At 62.7% G+C, this 25,605-nt stretch overlaps 1 protein-coding gene and 1 non-coding gene across 2 annotated transcripts; both read right to left on the bottom strand.

The window, feature by feature from the left end:
* Window positions 1-1,827: 1,827 nt before the first annotated feature.
* On the bottom strand, window positions 1,828-21,078 carry LOC128823343 (uncharacterized). The gene is made up of 14 exons (XM_054005584.1): window positions 20,925-21,078; window positions 17,175-17,210; window positions 14,069-14,153; window positions 13,550-13,600; window positions 13,053-13,088; window positions 12,406-12,527; window positions 11,961-12,203; window positions 10,591-10,766; window positions 7,636-7,810; window positions 7,064-7,181; window positions 4,083-4,130; window positions 3,641-3,759; window positions 3,047-3,188; window positions 1,828-2,895 (listed from the first exon to the last, which is right to left on the bottom strand). The coding sequence occupies exons 1-14, from the start codon at window positions 21,051-21,053 to the stop codon at window positions 2,786-2,788; spliced, it is 1,590 nt and encodes a 529-aa protein (XP_053861559.1). The 5' UTR covers window positions 21,054-21,078; the 3' UTR covers window positions 1,828-2,785.
* Window positions 21,079-22,516: 1,438 nt separating this feature from the next.
* On the bottom strand, window positions 22,517-22,598 carry TRNAL-UAG (transfer RNA leucine (anticodon UAG)). Its single transcript has one exon. It is a non-coding gene; the product is annotated as a tRNA-Leu (tRNA).
* Between the last annotated feature and the right edge of the window lie 3,007 nt (window positions 22,599-25,605).

Below are 25,605 nucleotides of genomic sequence, written 5' to 3'. Positions count from 1 at the left end.
CTCCCGACCCACAGCCCCTGCCAGCCCTACCCTGCCCCCCCAGCTCTGCCGGTGCCCCTCACTCCCGACCCACAGCCCCTGCCAGCCCGGCCCTGCCCCCTCCAGCTCTGCCGGTGCCCCTCACTCCCGACCCACAGCCCCTGCCAGCCCAGCCCTGCCGGTGCCCCTCACTCCCGACCCACAGCCCCTGCCAGCCCAGCCCTGCCGGTGCCCCTCACTCCCGACCCACAGCCCCTGCCAGCCCAGCCCTGCCCCCCCCCCAGCCCTGCCAGTGCCCCTCACTCCCGACCCGCAGCCCCTGCCAGCCCAGCCCTGCTCCCCCCAGCTCTGCCAGTGCCCCTCACTCCCGACCCGCAGCCCCTGCCCCCCCAGCCCTGCCACACACCCCCCTCCCATTTCCTGTTTTTCGTAACTCTGTGGTTTGCGTTTGCTTGTGACACTGTAGGGCCTTTCCGGGGCCGGGGGGAGGAACTGTTCGCACTCTGGGTTGCGCCAGCAACCCCCACGCTCCCGTGTCCTGGGCCTCCCCTCCCCCAATCCCCCCCCCCCGTCCCCATCTTCCATGCACAGCCCACCCCCAGGTGACAGACCGATGGGTCCCTCCATGGAGGGGGATTGGAACATATTGGGTGCCTCAACCCCTCCCCCCCCCAGGGATGGCCAGGACCTCTGCTGGGGGGGGCTGGGCTGGACAGGGGTAGCTGGGGGGGGCTGGGCTGGAGGGGGGCAGCTGGGGGGCTGACTGGAGCCTGAGGGCAGGGCCCAGTTGTGGGGGCCTGGCTGTAGTCTGGGGGAGGCTGAGATGGGAAGGGGGCTGGTTCGATAGGGGGCGAGGGGGAGGTCTCGGCTGGGGATGAGGCACGAGTCGAATGGGGGGGGTCTGGGGGCGAGGGGGGACCCACCTGGGAGGGGAGGCTCATGGGGTTAGTAGGTGGAGCTGGGGGGCGTGAGGGGGCCCAGCCAGGACAGGAAGCTGGCTGGGTGGGGGGGTTGAGTGGGGGGGGCAGGTAGAGCTAGGGGGTGTGGAGGTTGGCTGCGGGGGGCAGTGGGGTGGGGAGGTTGGCTGGTGGGACAAGTGGGGGGGTAGGTGGAGCTGTGGGGGGAAGGGAGGTTGGCTGGAGGGGGAGTTGAGTGGGGCGCAGGTGGTGGGGAGGGACGGCTGGCTGGAGGGGAGTTGTGTGGGGGCAGGTGGGGGGGAGGGGCGGCCTGCTGGAGCGGGGGTTGAGTGGGGGGAGGTGTAGGGGGAGGGGCAGCTGGCTGGAGTGGGGGGGGCAGGTAGAGCTAGGGGGTGTGGAGGTTGGCTGGGGGGTCAGTGGGGTGGGGAGGTTGGCTGGTGGGGGAACAAGTGGGGGGGGTAGGTGGAGCTGTGGGGGGGGAGGTTGGCTGGAGTGGGGGTTGAGTGGGAGGCAGGTGGAGGTGGGGGGAGGGGTGGCTGGTTGGGGGGGTTGAGTGGGAGGCAGGTGGAGGTGGGGGGAGGGGTGGCTGGTTGGAGGGGGGGTTGAGTGGGGGGCAGGTGGAGGTGGGGGGAGGGGTGGCTGGTTGGAGGGGGGGTTGAGTGGGGGGCAGGTGGAGGTCGGAGGGGAGGGGGCCCAGCGGGGAGGGTAGGTTGGTTGGAGGGGGGCAGATGGAGCTGGGGGGAAGGGTGGTTGAGTGGGGGGCAGGTGGAGCTGGCGGGGCAGGGAATGGGACACGGGCAGGGGGGCGCAGCCCGGTCTCCGTAAGGACAAAGCCGGAAGGTGTTTGTGACGGACCTGCTGGGGTCCGAGCAGATGGGGGCACGAGGGGGGTGTTTGGCAAGTGGAATCAGTTTTTATTAGCAGGTAACAAACCCACAGCAGAGCCCCCAGGCGAACCCAGCCCCCCGCCACTCCCCTGCTCCCACCCGGGACTGTAACAAACGGGATGTGTCCTCTTAACGCCCCCCTGTGGCTCCTCCCAGGCCAGCTGAGTTCCTTGGCAACTCCCCGGATGCCTGGGTCCCTTCCTCCCAGACCGGCCGAGTGGTCTGTATCCCTGTCGCTGCCGGGCTTCGGACAAAGCCAAATAAGAACCCAGGAGTCCTGGCTCCTCCCCTGCCCTTGTTCCAAGCCACTAGACCCCACTCAGAGCTGAAGAGAGAACCCAGGAGTCCAGGCTCCCAGTCGCCCATCCCCTGGGCATGTTTGTTCACCATGCCCCATTCGCCACCTTCACAAAGTTTTGGTTCGGTTCAGGCTGTCCTCGGGGGTGCCCCCTGGTGGTCAGGGTGGAGTCCTGCACCCGCCCCAATGATGAGACCCCAAAATCACAGCCCTGGGATTTTCCCGGGCACCTGGGTCCCTTCTGGCCAGGTCCCTCTGCAGCTCTCCTCTGCAGGTCCCCTGGGATCCATCCGGCTGAGTCCCTCTGCAGCTCCTTGGATGCCTGGGTCCCTTCTGGCCTGGTCCCTCTGCAGATCCCCTGGGTCCCTTCCGGACGATTCCCTCTGCAGCTCCCCGGACGCCTGGGTCCCTTCTGGACGATTCCCTCTGCAGCTCCCCGGACGCCTGGGTCCCTTCTGGACGATTCCCTCTGCAGCTCCCCGGATGCCTGGGTCCCTTCTGGACGATTCCCTCTGCAGCTCCCCGGACGCCTGGGTCCCTTCTGGACGATTCCCTCTGCAGCTCCCCGGATGCCTGGGTCCCTTCCGGATGATTCCCTCTGCAGCTTCTCGGACGCCTGGGTCCCTTTTCTAGCCGAGTCCCTCTGCAGCTCCCCGGACGCCTGGGTCCCTTCCTCTCCTGGGGGCGGGGGGGTGGCCGGCCCTCTACAGGCGGACCAGGCCCAGGAACGTCCCATGCGGGCTGAGATCTAGCGACGCGTTGGCCCGGGGCACCCGGAGACTCAGCTGGTCCCCACGCTGCAGCTGGAAAACGCCTGAGGGGGGGGGACACATCATCATGGGCGGGGGCCCGGACAGCTCCCTGCTGCCCCCCCTTCCCTGTAACTGCCCCCCCAGTGGCTGCAAATTCCTGCCCCTGGGGTGGTCTCCCCCCCGAGTAGCTATAACATCCCCCCCCCTGCTCACCTCCACTGTAACAGCTGTTGTAAGCCTGCTCTGGCTCACGGGGCATGCTCTGGACACACCGCAGCAGGATCTGCCCTGGCCCCCCGGCCGACGCCCGCCACAGCACCTGTCCCATGGTGAACGTGGGGTCGTGGAACAGCACCTGGGGCGGCGGCAGGGGAGAGGGGCTGAGGGTTGGACTGGGGGTCCCGGGGCCCGTCCCCTCTAGGGGGCGCCGGCTCCCCTCCAGCCCCAGGGCGGGGACTGGCTGGCTCAGGGGGGCGGGGAATGGGGCAGGGGCCTGTCCCCTCTAGGGGGCGCCGGCTCCCCTCCAGCCCCAGGGCAGGGACTGGCTGGCTCAGGGGAGCGGGAAATGGGGCAGGGGCCTGTCCCCTCTAGGGGGCGCCGGCTCCCCTCCAGCCCCAGGGCGGGGACTGGCTGGCTCAGTGGGGCAGGGAATGGGGCAGGGGCCTGTCCCCTCTAGGGGGCGCTGGCTCCCATCTGGCCCCAGGGTGGGGACAGGCTGGCTCAGGGGGGCAGGTAACGGGGCTGGGGCCTGTCCCCTCTAGGGGGCGCCGACTCCCACCTGGCCCCAGGGCGGGGACTGGCCCTTACCTGGCTGTAGACGAGGTACAATCCCGTCTGCTTCACGGCCACGTCCGGACCACTCACTTCCAGCGCTGGGCCCTGCTGCAGGAAAGGCTGCCACCAGATCTCAGTCATGTCCCCCTCATCTGTGGGGGTGATGGGGGGCTGTTAGGACCCCCTGGCTCCCAGCCCCCCCTGCTCTAACCACCAGCCCCCACTCCCCTCCCAGAGCCGGGGAGAGAACCCAGGAGTCCTGGCTCCCACCCCCCCCGCTCTAACCACTAGGCCCCACTCCCCTCCCAGAGCTGGGGAGAGAACCCAGGAGTCCTGGCTCCCAGCCCCCCTGCTCTAACCCACCAGCCCCCACTCCCCTCCCAGAACAGGGGAGAGACCCCAGGAGTCCTGATGGTCAGTGTGGGTCACACAGGCAAGGGGAATGCTGGGGTGGGGGGTGGGGACAACGACTTACTGTTGGTGGAGCGATGGCTGGGGGCCAGGTGCAGAACCGAGCGTTTCCCTAGGAGTCAGGTGGAAAGACAGAGACAGTGACTTGCCAGTTTCCCTCTCCTCACCCCTGCGCCCCTTTGCCCCATGGCTGCCAGAGCCTGGATCTCGGCGCCACTGGGAACTTTAACAGCCCTATCAAGCGGCACTGCGATCCCACCGTTGCCACCAAGCGGTGTGAACTTAAGGGCTTGTGTGATCTCCCCAGAACTGCTGCCTGCACCAGGGTCAGAGCCCGAGGTCTCCACCCCAGGGGCCAACCCCGGAGCATCTCCCCCCACACCGCAAAAGACAGGTGGGTTAATGGAGATAATCAGCGATCGATCCCACTCCTGACATCAGCTCAACGGGGTGATTCACTGCGGGGGGCGCCGGGGCAACAGCTATTACCAGAAACTGACCTGTGTGACGGGGCAGGGAGCGGGGCAGGGAGCGGGCGGATTTGACCTGGCAATGTTGCAGGGGGGTTACATTGGGGGTGGGGGGCTTCCCTTGAAGGAAGCTACCTGAGCTGTAACCTGAGACAGGAGGGGGTGGGTGGGAGAAGTGACACCTTCTGTCCGGGAGACTGAACAAAGGAGAGGAGGAGCAGCGGGAGGGGGGAAGAGAGCTGCTGGAGGAGTTTTTAGTTTCAGTATAGTGCTGGGTGGTGCAATGTAGGGAACCCCAAGCTGGGGTGTAAGCTCCCTGAACCCCCCAGAAGGACTTGACTGAGGGGTCCTGGTTGTACCTAGAAGCTCTGTTTCAGACTGTGTTCCTACTGTCCAATAAACCTTTCATTTTACTGGCTGGCTGAGAGTCATGGTGAATCGCAGGAAGCTGGGGGTGCAGGGTCCTGACTCCCCCAAACTCTGTGACAACTGGTGGCAGCGGTGGGATGTACTGCACCCCGTGGACGGCGCGTCCTGCAGTAAGTGACTGGGGAGCAGTAAAACGAAGGGGGATTGACGGGGACCAGGTGGGCTGAAGAGTCAGAGAGAGACGGTTCAGGGGGTGATTGACCCCTGGGAGTGTGTGACCAGAGAGAAGGACTGTTGCAGTAACAGGGTCCCCCGGGGGATCGCAGCGAGCGGTCCCAGGGGCGGAGGAGTCTGCAGCTCGACCCTGGCAGAGAGGTGGTGACCTGAAGAAGGGCTGGCACACTAGGGGTCCCCCTGGAACGGTGGAAAGCGGAGAGCACAGACCGGCGAGTGGCCAGCAGGAGGATGTATGCTAAACGCCTCAAGAGTGACCTGGTGGAGCTGTGCAGGCAGAGGCGGCTGCGCATGGGGAGGTCCACCAAAGAACAGCTCATTGCCCAGCTGGAGGAGAGGGATCGCTTGGATGAACCGAGCCCTGTCCCTAAGAGAAGCCGCCCGGCGGATGCAGCGTGGGCCCCGGGGCCTGACATGGCTGGGAGGGGTCAGACTGCTGTCGAGGACATCCTGAGACCCTGTCTAGCTATACCTAGGGGAGGGGTTGGGGGAAGCCCAGCGAATACCGAGGGCACCCTGACCCTGGCAGCCAGCAGGGGATCGTCCCGGCGGAGCTCCCCGTCCCGGGAGCGGATGCGGCTGGAATATGAATGGGAGATGACACGGGAAGAGCTTGAGTTAAGGAAGCAAGAACTGAAGGAGGAGCGGGAAGAACGGGAAAAGCAGCGGGAAGAGAAGGAAAAACAGAGTCAGCGTAGGCTGGCGTAGAAGGAGAACCAACGTCAGCAGGAGCTGGAACTGGCCAGGCTGAGGAGCAGTGGGGCCCCGGCTGCGGCGAGCGAGGGGGGACCCAAGACTGCAAAGAGCTTTGATAAGTGCTTGCTGGCCCAGGGTAAGGAGGGGGAGGACATGGATACCTTCCTGACGGCCTTTGAGAATGCCTGCGAGATGCACAGGGTTGACACTGCAGACAGGCTCCTACGCGGCCATCGAGAAGGAATGCCTGGCCATGGTGTGGGCCCTCAAGAAACTAGAGCCATCTCTCTTTGGGCGACACTTCACCGTGCACACCGACCACTCTCCCCTGACCTGGCTGCACCAGATGAAAGGAGCCAACGCCAAGCTCCTGAGATGGAGCCTGCTCCTGCAGGATGAGGACATGGACGTGGTCCATGTGAAGGGACGTGACAACCTGATAGCGGACGCATTGTCCCGGAGAGGGAGCCCTGAACTTCCCCAGGTCACTGGTCAGAGTGACCCCGCTCAGTTCAGTCTCGAAGGGGGGAGAGATGTGACGGAGCAGGGAGCAGGGCGGATTTGACTGGGAATGTTGCAGGGGGGTTACATTGGGGGTGGGGGGCTTCCCTTGAAGGAAGATCCCTGAGCTGTAACCTGAGCCAGGAGGGGGGGTGGGAGAAGTGACACCTTCTGCCCCGGAGACTGGACAAAGGAGAGGAGGAGCTGGGGGAGAGGGAAGAGAGCTGCTGGAGGAGTTTTTAGTTTCAGTTTGGGGCTGGGAGGTGCAACGCAGGGAACCCCAAGCTGGGGTTTAAGCTCCCTGAACCTCCCAGAAGAACTTGACTGAGGGGTTCTGGTTGTACCTACAGACTGTGTTCCTACTGTCCAATAAACCTCTGTTTACTGGCTGGCTGAGAGTCACGGTGAATCCCAGGAAGAGGGGTGCAGGGCCCTGACTCCCCCAAACTGTGTGACAACCTGGGAGGCAAAAATTGGAAATGGAATCTAGGCCTCACCGCACTGCAATCAGGAGTGACTCCGGATTCACCCGGGGAGGCACCTGGTATCCGCAGCTGGCCTTTCCCCTGCTGAGTTTGTCACTTTCTACTTTCATTTCTCAATATCCCGTTCCCCCACCACACACACCACCCACAGCCAGCCCCCGCCCTGGGGCCGGATGGGAGCCTGCGCCCCCTAGAGGGGACAGGCCCCGTTCCCCACCCCCACCCAAGGGTGGGACACCCATTATCAGCTGCAGCCACTTGTCACTTCCACTTCATCCCCAGCCACTCACTGTGTTGGTGCCGCTGGTCCTGCTGCCTTGACTTCCCCTCAGAGCCCCTTTTCCCCCTTCGCCAAACCATGGGGGCCTGGACCCCCGCAGCCAGGGGGGGCTCCAGCTCCCCGGGCCCCTGAACCAAGAGCAGACAGGCGAGGGTTAACCCTGGAAGAGATCCCCTGGCGCCAAACCCCACTCCCCTCCCGGAGCCGGGGAGAGAACCCAGGAGTTCTGGCTCCGAGCTCCCCGCCACCCCCCCGGCTCTAACCACCAGCCCCCACTCCCCTCCCAGAGCCGGGGAGAGAACCCAGGAGTCCTGGCTCCCAGCCCCCCCTGCTCTAACCCACCAGCCCCCACTCCCCTCCCAGAGCCGGGGAGAGAACCCAGGAGTTCTGGCTCCGAGCTCCCCGCCCCCCCCCCCCGGCTCTAACCACTAGTCCCCACTCCCCTCCCAGAGCTGATGAGAGAACCCAAGAGTCCTGGCTCCCAGCCCCCCCTGCTCTAACCCACCAGCCCCCACTCCCCTCCCAGCGCCGGGGAGAGAACCCAGGAGTCTTGGCTCCCAGCTCCTCCCCCCCCCCTCTAACCACTAGGCCCCACTCCACTCCCAGCGCCGGCAGTAATTGGGTCGCTCTGCACATTCCTTTCTGCCATGTGGGGTTTTCCCAGGGAGGCGGGCTGTTTCCGCCTCCTCGCCGAACGCTGAAGGTCGGTGCCAGGTTTATGTTCGCGGCTCCCCCCAGCCCCGATGCGGGGGGGCAGCTTAATCTTTAACCCTTCAGGGGTCTCCTCCCTCCCGGCTGCTGCCCCGTGGAGGACAAGGGGGAAGCGAGAGCAAAGCAGCACCTCCGATCTTCCCCGGTAAGTTTCACCTGCCCCCTGCACCTCCTTCCCCTCCCAGAGCCGCTTAGAGAACCCAGGAGTCCTGGCTCCCAGCCCCCCCCAGCTCTAACCCACCAGCCCCCACTCCCTTCCCAGAGCCGGGGAGAGAACCCAGGAGTCCTGGCTCCCAGCCACCCCAGCTCTAACCCACCAGCCCCCACTCCCTTGCCAGAGCTGGGGAGAGAACCCAGGAGTCCTGGCTCCCAGCTCCCTCTGCTCTAACCCACCAGCCGCTCATGTGGATCAGTTTTGGGGGGTCTCACCTGCATCTCTCCAGGGGGCCTGGTCTCTCCCCTCCTGGCAGCCGCCAGCTCCCCCCGGAGCTGGGTCAGTTCCCCCCGCAGGGCTCCCAGGTGGGCCTGCTGGGCCATAAGGGCGATGACACATGCCAGCACCCCCAGGGCCGCGCCCCCCCCCAGCCACAGCCCCCCCAGAGCCTGGCGCCCCGGGGCCTCGGCCATGAGGGCTGGGGAGCGTCACCTCCCCCCTGGCTTTTCCCCCACCTGATGCCCCCCAAGCCCACTCCCGGAGCCCCCCCTTGGTAGCTGCTCCCCCAAATTCCTGCCCAGATACCCCCAAATCCCCCTTCCAGAGCCCTCCACCCCCTCCCTAGCTGTGCCCACAAATCCCTCCTCGATACCCCCAAAAATCTCACACCCAGAGCCCCCTCCCCCTCCCTAGCTGTGCCCCCAAATCCCCTTCCAATCCCTCCCTGACACCCCCACACATCCCATTCCCAGAGCCTCTCCTCCCCCTCCCTAGCTGCTCCCCCAAATTCCTGCCTGGACACCTCCAAAATCTCTCCCAGCCTGTTCTCAAAGCCACCCCCCCGAAAATCCCCCTGCTCACTCCTCCCCCAACCTCTCCGGAGCCCAGTGAGGCCTGGGTTGGCCTAGGGGGTGCAGCTGGGATCTGGTGGGGGCCCCTTTGCAGGTTCCAGGGGGTGGCCGGCGAGCCCCAGGATGTGGCCGGCTAGTGGCGGGCGCTGGCGTCTGGGTCTTGCGTAAGGGGACGTGGGGAAGAGGGCGTGTGGGGAGGAAACTGCCGGGTGCCCGGGGCCTTGCCAGCTGTATCCGTCTGCCAGCTGGCCGGGACCGTTAGCCTCCCCACAATGGCGAATGGGTGGGGGTCCCCCTGTTTCAGATCTCTGTGGGTTCCCTGAGGTCCCCCCCAAATCTTTCCCCTCTCCTGAAAAATCCCCCCTAAAGTCCCTCTCTTGGGAAGTCCACAAAATCTCTGCCCCTGAAACCTTCCTCCCGTGGGGAGGTCACCCACAAGTCTCTGCACCCCAAATCTCTCCCCCAACCTTTACCCCCTCTGTGGAGGGCACCCCCAAGTCTCTGAGCTCACCCTGAATTTTCCAGGGACCCCCTGAATTCTTCTGCAAATATCCTGCTCCCCCTTCTTGCCTCAGACCTCCAGAACTCAAAGTCACCCCCTGATTTCTATCTCCCCCCACCCAAATGCTTGGCTTCATTCGTATTTGCATAGGAAGGATGAATGCACTCAGGTCCCAGGGTGTTAGCAAAAGCTGGGAAACTTCCCTGCCCCCCTGAATAGACTATAACCCAGCAGTCCTGGCTCCCAGCCCCCCCTGCTCTAACCCACCAGCCCCCACTCTCCTCCCAGAGCCAGGGAGAGAACCCAGGAGTCCTGGCTCCCAACCCCCCTGCTCTAACCCACCTGACCCCACTCCCCTCCCAGAGCCAGGGAGAGAACCCAGGAGTCCTGGCTCCCAGCCCCCCTGCTCTAACCCACCTGACCCCACTCCCCTCCCTCACACTGGGCTACTGCCTATCCCACATCTGCCTGCAGCCCCCTCCCAACCAATAGTCCCCTTGTGCCTTTTGAGCCTAAAGCAGTTGCCAGGTTGGGTACCCAGGGACCCCTTGCCCGGCGCTGAGATGCGGCCACCTCTGGGGCAGGGCGGCTGGTTACCCAGGGACCCCTCACCCGGTGCTGAGATGCAGCCACCTCTGGGGCGGAGCGGCTGGTTATCCAGGGCTTCCTCACCCAGCGCTGATATGCGGCCACCTCTGGGGCGGGGCAGCGGTTGAGATAACCCGCGTTCAGGCTTTCTCAGGAATTGAAGTGTTTGATCATCAGTTTGTTCTGGTGAGTGCGAACACAAGATAAGCTACTGCAGGCCTGACCCAGCCACCCACGCAGCCGCCGGCTCTGGGAAAGCCATCGATCGAGGCCTGGTGGCCTTCACCCCAGGGGGCAGGATCAAGGGGCCCTGGCGGGGCTGGGCTAGCAGGGGCGGGGGGCTGCAGGTCTGGACCAAGAGGGGGCAGGGAGCGGAGGCCTGGGACAGCAGGGCGGGTAGCTAGGTGGTGTACGTCATGATGGATGGAGGGGGCCGTGGGGAGGGTTGGCCGTCTCAAGGTCGGGGGTAGACATATGCAAGGTGTAACCCCTCCCCTTTCTCCCCACAGTATCATGTGATCCAATGAATAAGCAGCGTTCACCAGGGCACCTGGCTGAGCGTGATTCTATTGAGGCCTGCCTCAGTTTCCTCAAAACAGCACCCCTCCCTCCCTCGTATGGCCTCTGGTCTATTAAGCCCTGCATGAAGACTTTCAAAAGAAAACTCACACCTGTTTCTCTGGGGCCAGCCGCCTCCTCCCTCGGCCCCTGGCTTCCTGTTCTGCCAGCACCTGTCGCCTGGAATTTGGCCTCCCTCCGGGCGCCGTCTACCAGCAGCCGTCTCCGCCTTTATAAGCTGCCCCTTTTTGGCAGCTGGTAATGCGTCTAGCTGCCCAGGACTCCGCTCCCCTTCTCGCACCCCGTGACAAACCGGTTCACGGCTGTTTTGCTCGACAGACGGCCCCGGCTGCGCGGACCGATCTGGCTCAGCAGAAGGAGCAACTAAGTGCACCATGTGTGTAGCGAGAGATGAAACCACGGAAAGCCACCGCCCAAGGTGCTAAGCCCTGCGGATGGAGGGGTTTCCCTGGGACTGAGGGGTAAGGGCATGGGCTGAGGGATCGACGGATCGCCGCTGTGTGTGAGAAACAGAAAACGATGGAGGCACAGAAAGCCAGAGAGGCAGGCGGGGCGGGTCACCCGGAGAGGAAGTCAAGAGACAGAGCTCCTTGGGGCACAGGACCGGCTGGAGAAGCAGGCCTGGGGATTTCTGAGCCAGGAAGACAGCTGCGGCTGTCAGTCTCTGCCATGGCCAGGGAGGTGGGCCGGTGTTGGGCGTTCGTGGTAAAATAAATGGGTGGGTGCCGAAGAATAAACCTCAGTGGGACCGTCCACTTCTTCTCCTATGCGAAACACCCTTGCCCGCATATAGATCTAGGGAGAGAACCCAGGAGTCCTGGCTCCCAGCCCCCCCTGCTCTAACCACTAGCCTCCACTCCCCTCCCAGAGAACCCAGGTCAAGCAATTCGCCACAGATGAGGCCACGGCATTTTAATTCTCCTTTTAATAATTGTTTCTGGTATAAAATACTCTGTGTCCCGTGAGTCCCGGCCCCACCCCGCACGGGCACCGGTGTGTGTGTGCCCCGCCCACCCATGGTGCAGCCAATCAGGCATCGGTGGTCCCGGCGTGCTATTGGCCGCCACTGCTGTCGAGTGGTGGGCGAGGCAGGCAGGCCAGCCAGCCGAGAGCAGCCGTGTGCCCCCTGGTGGCAACAAGGGGCACTGCGCCCCCCCCCCCCCATGTGCCACTTTCCCCTGCTGTGGGGGTCAGGGCTTTGGTTGGGTGTTTTATCCCCACCCTGAGCATTGGGGACAGGAAGAGCCAGGGAGAGAACCCAGGAGTCCTGGCTCCCAGCCCCCCCTGCTCTAACCCACCAGCCCCCACTCCCCTACAAGACCCAGGGAGAGAACCCAGGAGTCCTGGCTCCCAGCCCCCCCCCCCCCCCCCCGCTCTAACCACTGGACTCCACTCTCCTCCCAGAGCTGGGGATAGAACCCAGGAGTCCTGGCTCCCAGCCCCGTCCTGCTCCGGCCACTCAACAGCACTGCTCTCCCAGGGAACCCAGGAGTCCTGCCCCGCCGCCCCGGGCTCAGTGCACCTGGAAGAGGCCGAAGAAGGTGAGATAGGGCTCAGCCTTGAGCCTCACGTCGCGGATGGTGCGGAGGCGAAGGACTGAGTGCGGCTGGAGGAGCAGGAGCCCGGAGACCTGGCAGACATGCAGCTCGGGGTCCTGCGGGCCGGCGCTGGTCGGGGGAAACTGCTCCAGGCACCGCAGGGCCAGCACCCCGTCCACCACCACGTCCAGCTTGATGTACACTGTCCGCCCCTCGTTGAAATGCACCTGCCGGGGGCAGAGGGGGTCAATAGAACCCAGGAGTCCAGGCCCCAACCCCCCCTGCTCTAACCACCAGCTCCCACTCCCCTTCCAGAGCCAGGGAGAGAACCCAGGAGTCCTGGCTCCCAGCCCCCTCTGCTGTAACCCACCAGCCCCCACTCCCCTCCCAGAGCCGGGGAGAGAACCCAGGTGTCTGGCTGCCCCTCACCTGGCAGTACAGGTAGTACAGGCCCTTCCGGAGGACGTCAAATTCCCCGCTGGCCGGATTGTAGTTCAAGGGTTTCGTGGCATTGAGCGTCTCCTCCCAGCCCCGGATGGTCCCGTCAGGCCCTGGCATGGTGGGGGAGGGGGAGGCACAGAAGGGGGGGGCAGGTGTATTACACATTAGATTCCCCCCCAGCCACACTCAAGACTGAGGGCTGCACTGGCCCACCCCTCTGCCTGGCTCCCCCAGCCCCACTCCCACCTTCTCTGCCCCCATTCCCGGTTTATAATAAACTGCCCCCGATGTATTATCCTCAGGGTGTGAGGCTGCCCCCTGCTGGCTGCCCTCGGAACTGCAGGGCGCTCAGGCTGGGGAGGGATGTTTGTACAGGTACCAGGCTCCCCACCCCTAACGCGGTGGCAGGGAAAGCGTAGCTAGACTGAAAGCTCCCAGCCCCCCCTGCTCTAACAACCAGCCCCCACTCCCCTCCCAGAGCCAGGGAGAGAACCCAGGAATCCTGGCTCCCAGCCCCCCCTGCTCTGACCCACCAGCCCCCACTCCCCTCCCAGAGCCGGGGAGAGAACCCAGGAGTCCTGGCTCCCAGCCACCTCGTGGAATCGTGGGCTTCACACAGCCCCTCCTAGAATTACCTGAATTGATCCCAGCTGGGTCCTTTGGCAATTGCACTGAAACAGAGAGCAACACGAACCGTTATTACACTGGGGGCACTGGGAGCCAGGACTCCTGGGTTCTCTCCCCGGCTCTGGGAGGGGAGTGGGGGCTGGTGGGTTAGAGCAGGGAGGGCTGGGAGCCAGGACTCCTGGGTTCTCTCCCCGGCTCTGGGAGGGGAGTGGGGGCTGGTGGGTTAGAGCAGGGAGGGCTGGGAGCCAGGACTCCTGGGTTCTCTCCCCGGCTCTGGGAGGGGAGTGGGGGCTGGTGGGTTAGAGCAGGGGGCGCTGGGAACCAGGACTCCTGGGATCTCTCCCCGGCTCTGGGAGGGAAATGGGGGCTGGTGGTTAGAGCAGGGGGGGCTCAAAGCCACAATGACTTAACCAGCAACAAGCCAGCTCCAAATATGTGTATATATATTTTTTAAATCCACCACCTCCCAATCTCAACCCGACCAGATGCCTCCCAGGTCTCTCACCTTTATAGTGCGCAGCAACAGGTTTTGAGCGAGGCCTCTTCCCCCTGGACACTGCCGAATACAAGCAGGGAGAATCGCACTTACCTTTATGCCATATGGGTCTCATGACACACACGGGCGCTATATGGTGAGCTGCCACTAGGGGGCAGCATTACATGGAGATGCATATGCAGACAACCACAGAATCCACCCGCCCTTGCTCTGACCTACCAGCCCCCACTTCCCTCCCAGAGCCAGGGAGAGAACCCAGGAGTCCTGGCTCCCAGCCTCCCCTGCTCTAACCCACCAGCCCCTGCTCCCATTCCAGAGCCCGGGGAGAACCCAGGAGTTCTGGTTCCCAGCCCTCCCTGCTCTAACCCACCAGCCCCCACTCCCCTCCCAAAACCGGGGAGAGAACCCAGGAGTCCTGGCTCCCAGCCCCCCTTGCTCTAACCCCCCCATGGTGGGGAGGGAACCCAGGAGTCCGGGCTGCCAGACCCCCCTTTGCCGGGTTGAGGACAATGCTGGGGGTTCACTCACCCGATCTCCTCTCCCGCGGTGCTTCCTCTTGGTCCAGGTGTTGCAGGAACCAGCCCTGGGGGCTGCGGCCAACAGGGGGCACCAGCTGGGTGGGGGACAGTTGAGTGAGGAAAGGGTTAATGGGGGTGTGTAAATGACACACACACAGCCCCCCTGCAGCCCCCCTGTCACGGAGTATTAGGGGACTCAGGGCCCTGCACCCCCGGCGCCCTGCGATTCACCATGACTCTCAGCCAGCCAGTAAAGCAGAAGGTTTATTTGGATGACAGGAATACAGTCCAAGACAGGTCTTGCAGGCACAGACAACAGGGCCCCCCTCAGTTAGGTCCAGCTTGGGGTCCCAGGGCATGCCAGCCCACCCCCCTTGGGGGGTCAGAGCCATCTCTGCCTCCCAGCCATCTCTCCAGCCTGCTTCCAGCACTCTGCTTTCAGCGACCCCTCCCACAGCCTTTGTTCAGTTTCCCGGGCCCCGGAGTCACCTGACCTCCAACCCCCTCCTGGGTTCTCATGTTACAAGCTCAGGTATGTTCCCTCGGGCCGACTCCCATCCCCCAATGCAGACCATCCTAATCACACTTCCCTGTCAGCATTCACACACCCCAGCAAGAACAGTCCCAGTTCGTCACATCTCTCCCCCCTTCGAGACCGAACTGAGCGGGGTCCCTTTAGCCAGTGACCCGGGGAAGTTCGAACCTACCCCCGTTCCCATGGATGCCCCCGCATCCCTCCCATTCCTTGGTGAGAATTACACCAGGCCCCTCCAGTTTCACGCTCCCCCTTAGGTTGGGGGTGCTTGATGGCACTCGCAGTTCGCATGTGGGAAGGTTTATACGGCCTGTGCCCTTTTCCCACCCCCATACCTCTGGGGTTCCAACTGGGCTGTGGTCTTCTCCCAGCGCTCCAGTCTGGAGGTCTGTGCTTTGGGCTCCCTTGGTTTAGAGCCGCCCTTTTAACCTTGGCCACCCTCTGGAAAGGCTCCTCTATGCTGGGCAAGGGTCCTAAAGCTGTTTCCCCCTTGTCCCAGGCCTTCCTCCCCCTCTGACAGGGGTCACAGGATCCGCAGTACTGTCGGACAGTAACAAAGACCCCAGGCCAGTAAAAGCTCCGTAGCAGCCTCTGCTGGGTACGCCAGGTTCCCTGGTGCCCTGAGAGGGGAATGTCATGGGCCCGGCACAGCAGCTGGCGGCGATACTTCTGGGGTACCACCAGCTGCCTCCTGATCCCCCCTGACTCCATTTTCCCTGGGGGAGCCCATTCTCGGTACAGGAACCCCTTCTCCCACAGGAACCTTTTCCGGCCACCTCGTCCCATGGTCTGTACCGCATTGAGGTCGGCCAGGTCCCTTATCTTCCGCAAGGAGGGATCTCTCTGTAACTCGGCCTGGAACTCAGCAGCGGGGACAGGGATGGCCACCTGCTCTTTCTCGCCCGCTGGGTCTGAAGCTGCAGCCTCCCTGAGCCGTGTCCCTGGGCGTTCCCTCCCCACCAGGTTAGGGTCCTGCGCCTCAGGCAAGGCACCCCCCCCAAGGCCAGGGCGCAGTGCCCCTCGCCGGCTCTGACTGCGGGTCACAACCAGTGCCTTTTGGGGGTTGTCTGGCCAGTTCTCCAGGTCCCCCCCCATCAATACCTCAGTGGGCAAATACGGGTGTACCCCCACATCCTTGGGGCCCTCCTTGGCCCCCCACTTCAGGTGTACCCTTGCCACGGGCACTTTGACTGGTGTTCCGCCCACCCCCGTCAGGGTCAGGTAGGAGTTGGGCACCACCTGATCTGGGGCCACCACCTCGGGCCGGGCCAGCGTCACCTCTGCGCCCGTATCCCAGTATCCATTGACCTTCCTCCCATCCACCTCCAGGGGAACAAGGTACTCTCTCCGGAGGGACAGCCCCGCGCCCACCGTATAAACCAAAAACCCTGAGTCTGGGGCATCCAGCCCCCTAGAGGAGCTGGCCTGGGGCCCTTCTCTCTCTTGAGCAGTTGATAAGCTGCCAGCCCCTCTTGCGTGAGAAGCCTGCCCCTCGTCCGTCTGGGCCTCTACCAAGTTAATCCTATGCGGGTTCGGTCTGCTCAGTCTGTCCTTGAGCTTGGGGCACTGGGCCCGAACGTGGCCTCTTCGGCCGCAGTAATAGCAGCTCATGTCCTGTGGGTCCCCTCGAGCCGGTCGGTTGTCCCTGACGCTGGGCATTCCCCGTGGGAGGGGATTCCCCATATTCCCCCTTTGGGAGGTCCCAGGGTGACTCTCTCTCTGCATCGCGGCGGGCCTGTTCCTTTGGGGCTCCTCCCTGCCACCCCCTGACCGGCTCTTTACAAACTCATCAGCCAGCTGCCCGGCGTGTCGCGGGTTCTCTGGCTTTCTGTCCACCAACCACAGCCTCAGGTCGGATGGGCACCGCTCATACAGTTGCTCCAGTACCAGCAGTTTAATCAGGTCCTCCTTCGTCTGGGCCCCACCAGCCCACTTGCTGGCGTATCTTTCCATGCGGACGGCTAGTTGCAGATATGAGATCTCAGGGGAAAAATGTAGGAGGAATGGAGAAAAACGAGAGGAGAAAGGAAGAATGAAAAAGTCTATGATGGAGGAAAGCAGAACCCAGAATCAGTGGAAAGAAGAATGAAAAGGCTGAAGGGAGAAACAAAAAGAAAGCACAAACAAAAGAAAAAAACAAGAGAATGAAAAAGAAAAGGAGAAGAGACGGGAAGGCGAACGGGAGGAATGAGAAATGAATGAAGAACTGAACAAAGGAGAGAAGGAAAGAAAAGCAGAGGAACGAATGAAGAAGGCTGAACAGATGAAAGAGAAGGGAAAGGAGAAGGAACATCACAGGGCTGAGGGGAAAGAGGAACGGAAGACGGGCAGAGAAAACCAGAGAGCAAAGGGATGAGAGGAAGAAAGAATGGAGAGAGGAAAATGGAAAGAAAAGGAGGAACGAGAAACTAAAGGATGAAAGGAAAAGAGCAGGAGAAATTAAGAGAGAGAAGGAGAAGAAAGACGGAAGGAAAAAGCAAAAGGGAACAAAAACGACTTGTCAGGGAAAGGAGAAAACCGACCCCAGAGGGAAGGGAGCTGGTGTGGGGTGGAGGGGGGCGAACTGGCACCCCAGACATACCAGCTCCAGCGCACCCGGCATCTCCTCCGGCAGCTCCTGGTGACAGAAAGACACAGATGGAGTCAGACCAACGCTAGGGGGCGCTGTGGGAGTGAAGCAGGGGGCTCAGCAGGAGGCGCTCTCCCCTGGCAAGAAGGGCTGACCCCAGGGCGGCGCTAGGGGGCACTGTGGGGCAGGGAGCGGGGCGGGGGCGATCTCCCCTGGCAGGCAGGGCTGGCCCCATTGCCCTATAACCCAGCCTAGATTCAGGGCGGTGTCTCCTGGGCATCTCAAGGTCTGGACCCGCTGCCGTCCCACCCTGTCCCCATGGCCAGAGAGGCAACAGCCTCCCGCAACCCAACACATGGGGAAACTGAGGCACGGGGGGGGGGGGGCACGCACAGACCCTTCCATCCTGGAGGAGAAAGCACCCATGGCTGCAGCCAGCGGGTGGGGCGGGGAGATCACACATCAGATCAAGGCACAGAAGGAGATGTGGGTGTGTTTGGACAGTGTTGTATGTTAGAATGTTATGTGCTTGCATAATAAGTGTGGGTGGGTGTGTATAGTGGGGTGTGTTGGCAGAGCAGTGTGTGTGTATCAGTATGTGCGTGTGTAGCAGGGGGGTGTTTCCAGAGCAGTGCATGTGTGAGTGTAGTGTGTGTGTGTGTGTAGCAGTGTGTGTATTTGCAGAGCAGTGTGTGTGTGTGGCAGGGGGTGTTTGCAAAGCTCTGTGTGTGTTCGTGTATGTAGCAGGTGTGTGCAGAGCAGTGTGAGAGCATAGTGGGGTGTGTGCTTGCGGAGCAATTTGTGTGTGTAGCAGGTGTGTGTTAGCAGGGTAGTGTTTGTGGGTGGGTAGCAGGGTGTGTGATTGCAGAGCAGTGTGTGTGTTTAGTGGTGTGGGGGGGTGTAGCAGGGGTGTGCATTTAGTGGTAGTGGGGGCTGTGTGTGTTTAGCGGTGTGGGGACGGAAGTTGTTAGGTGGTGTGAGGGGCTGTAGGTGTGTGGGTTGGGGGGGTGTAGCTGTGTGTGAGGGCTGTTGTTTGGCGGTGGGGCGGGATTGTCTAGCCATGTGTGTATGTGTAGCAGGAGTGTGTTTGAAGAGCAGTGTGTGTGTTTGTGTAGGGGTGGGTGTTTGCAGAGCAGTGTTTGTGTGTTTGTAAAGCAGTGTGTGTATGTGGTGGTGTGTGTGTATTCACAGTAGTGTGTTTGTGTAGTGTGTGTGTTTGCAGAATAGTGTGTGTCTGTGTGTTTGTAGAGCAGTGTGTGTATGTGGTGGTGTGTGTTTGCACAGTAGTGTGTGCAGTGTGTGTGTTTGCAGACCAGTGTGTGTGTGTGTGTATTTTGTGTGTATTTGCGGAGCAGTGTGTGTGTAGTGGGTCTGTTTGCAGAGCAGTGTGTGTATGTGTGTGTGTATGTGTAGCAGTGTGTGTGTTTGCACAGCAGTGTGTGTGTGTGTGTAGCGGGTTGTGTGTCTGCAGAGCAATGTGTCTGTGTGTGTAGCAGTGTATGTGTTTGCACAGCAGTGTGTGTATAGTGTGTGTGTTTCTAGAGCAGTGTGTGTGTCTGTGTGTGTAGTGGCGTATGTTTGTAGAGCAGTGTGTGTATGTGGTGGGGTGGGGTGCGGGGTTTGTGTTTGCAGAGCAGTGTTTCTGTGTGTGTGTGTGTTTGTAGAGAGCTCTCTGTGTGTGTGTGTGTGTGGCAGGAGAGTGATTGCAGAGCAGTCTGTGAGTGTGTAATGGGGTATGCATGTGCAGAGCAGTGTGTGTGTGTGTGTGTGTGTGTAGGAGGTGTGTGTTTGCAGAGCAGTGTGTGTAGCTGTGGGGTGTTTGCACAGCAGTGTGTGTGTGTGTAGTGTGTGTGTGTTTGTAGAGCAGTGTGTGTGTGTGTGTAGCGGGGGTTGGAGAGCAGTGACTATGTGTGTATATGTGTAGTGTGTGTGTGTGTGTGTGTTTGTAGAGCAGTGTATGTGTGTGTAGTGGGGTGTGTTTGTAGAGCAGTGTGTGTATGTGGCGGGGTGTGTGTTTCCAGAGCAGTGTGTGTATGTGTCAGTGTGTGTATTTTCAAAGCTGTGTGTGTGTGTGTGTGTGTGTGTGTGTGTATAGCGGGTGTGTGTTTCCAGAGCAGTGTGTGTGTGTACTGTGTGTATGTTTGTAAAGCAGTGTGTGCTTATGTAGCGGGGTGTGTATTTGCAGAACAGTGGGTGTGTGTAGTGGGTGTGTGTTTGCACAGCAGTGTGTATGTGTGTGTGTGTGTGTGTGTGTAGCGGGTGTGTGTAGCCATGTGGGGGACTCTGTGTGTGTAGCGGTGTGGTGTGTGTGTTTGCAGAGCAATGTGTGTGTAGCTATGGGGGAGGGGGCTGTGTGTGTGTGTGTAGCGGTTCCGGGGGGGTGGTTGTTTGGAGGGTTGTGTAGCCGTGGGGGGCAGGCTGTGTGGCGGTGTGCGTGTGTATAGCATGGGGGGGTTGGCGATGTGTGTTGGGGGGTTGTGTAGCCGTGGGGGGCAGGCTGTGTGGCGGTGTGCGTGTGTATAGCATGGGGGGGTTGGCGATGTGTGTTGGGGGGGTTGTGTAGCCGTGGGGGGCAGGCTGTGTGGCGGTGTGTGTGTGTATAGCGGGGGGGGGGCTGTTTGGCGATGTGTTGGGGGAGGTTGTGTAGCTGTGGGGGGGGTTGTGTGGTGGTGTGTGTGTGTATAGCGGGGGGCTGTTTGGCGATGTGTTGGGGGGGTTGTGTGGCGGTGTGGTGTGTGTGTGTGTAGCGGGGGGGGGGGGGAGGCGTTGTGTAACCGTGTTGGTTTCCCCTCCCCCACCACGTCCTCCCGTCGCCGGACCCCCGCCCTGCGCGGGGGGGGGGGGCGAACGCCGGGGTCCCGGTCACTCAATCCCTGGTGGGGGGTAGCGTGGGGGGGGGGTCGGCGGCTCGGGGCGTGGAGGGCGCTGGGGGGTTGAGGGGGGGCGCTGGGGGGGGCCCTGGCTGGGGCGCGGGGAGGGCAGAGGTCACTGGGAGGAGCGGCTGGGGGGTCGCGGGAGGGCGCGGAGGAGGGGAACTGCTGCGGGGTCCCAGGCTTGGGGCGCGGGAAGGGGGAGCAGGGGATCCTAGGCTGGGGGCGGGGGGAGGGGGCGCGGAGGGGTCCCAGGCTGGGGGGCCGCGGAGGGCGCGGGGGGGTGCGGGGGGTCGCAGGCTGGGGGCGCTCGGGGCCCGAGGAGGAGTTGCGGGGGGATCCCAAGCTGGGGGGCCGCGGGGGGTCCCAGGCTAGGGCCGCTCGGGGCCCGAGGAGGGGTTGCGGGGGGGTCGCAGGCTGGGGGCGCTCGGGGCCCGAGGAGGGGTTGCGGGGGGGTCGCAGGCTAGGGCCGCTCGGGGCCCGAGGAGGGGTTGCGGGGGGGGTCCCAGGCTAGGGCCGCTCGGGGCCCGAGGAGGGGTTGCGGGGGGGTCCCAGGCTAGGGCCGCTCGGGGCCCGAGGAGGGGTTGCGGGGGGGTCCCAAGCTGGGGGGCCGCGGGGGGGTCCCAGGCTGGGGGCGCTCGGGGCCCGAGGAGGGGTTGCGGGGGGTCCCAGGCTAGGGCCGCTCGGGGCCCGAGGAGGGGTTGCGGGGGGGTCCCAAGCTGGGGGGCCGCGGGGGGTCCCAGGCTAGGGCCGCTCGGGGCCCGAGGAGGGGGCGCGGGGGGATCCCAGGCTAGGGCCGCTCGGGGCCCGAGGAGAGGTTGCGGGGGGGTCCCAAGCTGGGGGGCCGCGGGGGGGTCCCAGGCTGGGGGCGCTGGGGGTCCCGGTCACTCACCCTCGGGGGGCTCCGGGCCCAGGCCCAGGCCGCCAGCACCAGCCCCAGCCCCAGCCCGGCTATTCCCAGCGCGGCCCCCGCCAGCCCCAGCGCTCGCCCGGCCCGCGCCCGCCGCCGCCTGCGCCCCATGGACCCGCCGCCCCTCGCTCCGGGGCCGGGCCGGGGCATCGGGGCGGGTCCGTGCGGGGCCGGGCGCCAGGGACAGGAAACAGGCGGGGGGGGGGGGGGAGCGAAAGAGAGAATGAGAGAGACCGTGTGTGTGTGTGTGTGTGTGTGTGTGAGCGAGAGACAGTGTGTGTGTGTGTGTGTGATTGTCAGTGTGTGTGCGTGTGTGTGTGTGTGTGAGAGAGAGAGAGAGACAGTATGTGTGTGTCAGTCAGTCTGTGTGTGTTTGTGTCAGTGTGTGTGTTTGTGTGTGTCAGTGTGTGTGATAGAGTGTCAGTCAGTGTGTGTTTCTGTGTGTGTGAGAGTGTCAGTCAGTGTGTCTTTGTGTGTGTGTTTGTGTCTGTCAGTGTGTGTGAGTCAGTGTGTCTCAGTGTGTTTCTGTGTCAGTCAGTGTGTGTTTGTGTGTGTCAGTGTGTGTTTCTGTGTGTGTGTCAATGTGTGAGTGTGTGTTTCTGTCGGTATGTGTGTGAGAGAGAGAGCGAGAGAGAGCAGGGTGTGTGTGTCAGTGTGTTTCTGTCTGTGTGAGAGACAGTGTGTCATTAGCACTGTCAGTGTAACACTCTGTGTCAACGTATGCATGTGTGAGAGTTTGTGCGAGCCATCTCTGGGTGTGCGAGCAAGGCATCAGGGTGTGTGTGACAAGCAGACAGAGGAGCCGGCCCAGGTGGGTCGCTCTGCCCCGACACGCACAGCAGCTCCGCACCGGCCTGGCCATAAGAACGAAATCCTCCGAGTGGCAGGGGGCTGGCAACCCCTAACCCAGCCCCCCACTCCTCTCCCAGAGCCAGGGAGAGAACCCAGAAGTCCTGGCTCCCAGCCCCCCGCAACGCACCAGCCGGTCTCTGTTGCCCCCTGGTGGCCGGTGTGGGGAACAGCTCCAGGACTCAGATCGGCCCCAGCTAAGCAGCTGGTTGACCCCTCCCTGCCCCCCACATGCCAAGACGACCCCCCCCCCCGAGACTTCTGCATCTGCACGGAGCGCCCGCCCCACTTCCCTCCCCCGCAACATCTGGCGTCCCCCGGGGGGCTAGGGGAGGCTTGTCAGCCGGGCCACTCCGGATGCCTCTGGCCGGAGACCTCCTAGAATTTGGCCTCAGTCCCCATATGCAGGGGGCTGCGGGTCGGGAGTGAGGGGCACCGGTAGAGCTGGGGGGGAGGGCAGGGATTGACCCATGGGGGGGGAAGGATCCTATGGTGGTGAAGGGGTTAAAATAATCTGTAAAGAAACAAGTTGGTCGGGGCGGGAACCGAACCGGGGTCTGTTACTTGGAAACCAGCTCCGCTGCCCACCACGCCACCGACGCGGCGCCCGGGAGGGGGAGCTACAGCTAAAATCCCTTTCCTGGGAGGAGCGACGGGCTCCCGCCCCCACCCCCCGACTTCGTGCACGGGGCGGCGCTAAAACTCTCCGAAAGAAAACCTTCGTCTGGCAGCGGTGGGATTCGAACCCACGTCTCCGGAGAGACTGGAGCCTAAATCCAGCGCCTTAGACCGCTCGGCCACGCTACCACTAGCGGCAGCTTCCTGCGTCGGGGCCTGACACCGGCTCCAAAGGTGCGAAGCAAATCTGGAGCCACATCTGGTTCTGCCCACTCCAGATTCTCGACCCATATAAACCGGCACCTCTGGCCCTGCCCTGGCCACCATCCTCTTGGCGGGAGGCTGATTTGGCTTCTGCGCCCCCAAATTACACCCCAAACCCACCATCAACCCCCAAGCGTGACCGATGCAGTAGGAAATAACACCCAGGCCATAGAAATCTTGATTGGGGGGCGGACGCCGAGCAGCGTTAACAGGTCAAGGTTGGAAATTTGAATGCAGCCTGACTCCACTGGCCTGCTGGAAACCAAGGCATTGGCGTGGCCCCCCTGGGAGACCTCAGTGTACCCCCCAAGAGCACACATACGCCCCACTGGTATAAACCCAGCTCACCTCCACTTTCTGCTATAGCTGCATGAAGCAAACATGTGGGAACCTGTGGGACGGGGCGGCTGGTTACACGGGGACCCCTCGCCCTGCACTGAGATGTGCCCATCTCTGGGGCGGGGCGGCTGGTTACACGGGGACCCCTCGCCCTGCACTGAGATGTGCCCATCTCTGGGGCGGGGCAGCTGGTTACACGGGGACCCCTCGCCCGGCGCCGAGATGCAGCCACCTCTCGGGGTGATGGAGTGAAATCTGCGGGGAATCGTGTCTTCTTTCCCTCGAAGACTGTTCAAGGATGGGTGGGATCCTAGAGGGCTCGTGCGGAACCGGGCCCTGCTTGTGCCAGGCCCTGCCCGCACTCTGCCTCCGCCTCAGTTACCAAATGGGGAAACTGAGGCACAACACAACACAGGCACTTCCCCCAAAGCCTCCAAGATAGGCACAAAACCCAGGAGTCCCAGTTCCAACCCACTAGGCCCTACTCCCCACCCAGCACTAGGGACAGAACCCAGGAGTCCTGCCTCCTCCCTCTACCCACTAGACCCCACTTCTCTCCCAGAGGTAGGGCAAGAACCCAGGAGTCCTGAGGGTTTTTTTGGTGTCTGGAAAGACACCCCCCCCTTTCCCCTGCCCCCCACTCTGCACAATCTCTCAGCCCCACGTCCCCCTTCTATCAAGCCTGCCACCACAGGAGCACCGCCGAGCAGTTTAAGGCTCCGGGGACAGGGGGTTCAAAACCACCCCCTGCCCAGAACCAGCTTGTCCCCTCCCCCGGATTCAGTGTTCACCCCCAGCCCAGCGCCCACCACCCGCCAGCCGTGAGCAGAGCTGCCTTCCGAGCCGTTGTCCTGGGTTCAATTCCCGGCTGACGCAGCCGGCTGAGTCCTTCTCTTTCAAAGGTCTGAGGCCCCTTTCAGCCCCCGCTGCAGAAAGGGGACAGAGAAGAAGGCTCCTGCTGTTACCCCCTGGGGAAACTGAGGCAGGGAGAGCAGGCATGAGAGGCTATAGGCACAGAACTCATTCCTGACACACAGCAGGGTCACTGAGAGCCAGGACCCCTGGGTTCTCTCCCCGGCTCTGGGAGGGGAGTGGAGGCTGGTGGGTTAGAACAGGCGGGGCTGGGAGCTAGGATTCCTGGGTTCTTTCCCCAGCTCTGAGAAGGGAGTGGGGGTTAGTGGTTAAAGGGGGGCTGAGAGCCAGAACTCCTGGGTTCTAGCACCTGCAGCGGTTTGCCCACCCCACACCCTGCTCGATTCTCACAGACACAAACGCACCTTGATGAAAATTACTAAAACGTTTATTTTCCTCACAAAGGTACAGTATTTCTCCCTCCCTGCAGGGAAGTCAAACTTGACAAAAAAAACATCATAGAAGCAGGGGGCAGGTCATTTACAATCGGTCATTCGCCCCCTGGCGTGGGTGGGTGGAAACCCCCCCCCACTCCCCCAGGCAAACAGCGCTAGAGGAAGTTTCATTAAAAGCCCAGAGCAATAACCGTCCCCCTGGATTTTCTACGCTGGTTAAAATCTGCTCTCATGTCGCCGGGCGGGGGGTATAAACCGACACCAAATGAAACGTACAGCTCCGAGCGCCGGCAGAAAAGGCTTAAACTAAGGTATTGAAACACCACTTGCAGTGGCTGTATAATGCCGGGGGGGGGACGGACACCCCCAATGGCAACAATGTGCCCCACCTCTCCCACCGGCTAGGTAGTCTAAATGTATCTACAAAGAGAATTAAAACAGGGGCCCTGTTTTTTGGGGGTCATGAACCATGTCCCCCCATGTTTCTGCCCCTTTGGATTGCCCAGTAAGGAATTCAAGGGGGGGGATTAGCCCCCCAGCCTACCCCAATGGAGATCAGACACTCCTGGCCCCTGTGATTTCCTGGGGTGACCCCCCCCAAAAGATCAGACACCTGATTGCAACAGGTCTCTTCCCTGCCCCCCCCCCCATTTAAACGGCTCACGCCCCAAGCTGCAAGGACCCAGACACGGCGTCCCCTCAGTTGTCTTCGTCGCTGTCGTCGGGGCTGATGGCCGGGCTGGTGAGGCTGTAGGTCGGTGAGGTGGGGCTGTAGCCGGGCGAGGTTGGGGAGTAGGTCGAGCCCTTGGGCGAGGTGGGGCTGTAGGTGGGTGAGGTGGGGCTGTACTTGGGGGAGGTGGGGCTGTAGGTGGGGCTGGTCGGGGAGTACTTGGGGGAGGTTGGGGTGTAGACGGGGGAGGTCGGGGAGTAAGTTGGCGAGGTGGGGCTGTACTTGGGGGTCGTGGGGCTGTAGGTCGGCGAGGTAGGGCTGTACTTGGGGGAGGTAGGACTGTACTTGGGGGAGGTAGGACTGTACTTGGGGGAAGTTGGGGTGTACTCGGGGGAGCTGGGGCTGTAGGAGGGGCTGGTCGGAGTGTACTTGGGGCTGGTCGGGCTGTAGCTGGGGCTGCTGGGGCTGTAGCTGGGGCTGCTGGGGGTGTAGGTTGGTGACTGCGGGGTGTAGCGGGGGCTGGAGGGTGAGTAGCTGGGCGACGTCGGGCTGTAGCTGGGCGACGTCGGGCTGTAGCTGGGAGAGGTGGGGCTGTAGTTTGGCGAGGTTGGGGTGT

Source organism: Malaclemys terrapin, chromosome 15 (genome assembly GCF_027887155.1).
Source record: "Malaclemys terrapin pileata isolate rMalTer1 chromosome 15, rMalTer1.hap1, whole genome shotgun sequence".
In the NCBI taxonomy this organism is placed as follows: Eukaryota; Metazoa; Chordata; order Testudines; family Emydidae; genus Malaclemys; species Malaclemys terrapin.
Note: the sequence above shows the minus strand (reverse complement) of the source record. Positions and strands in the feature narration are given on the sequence as shown.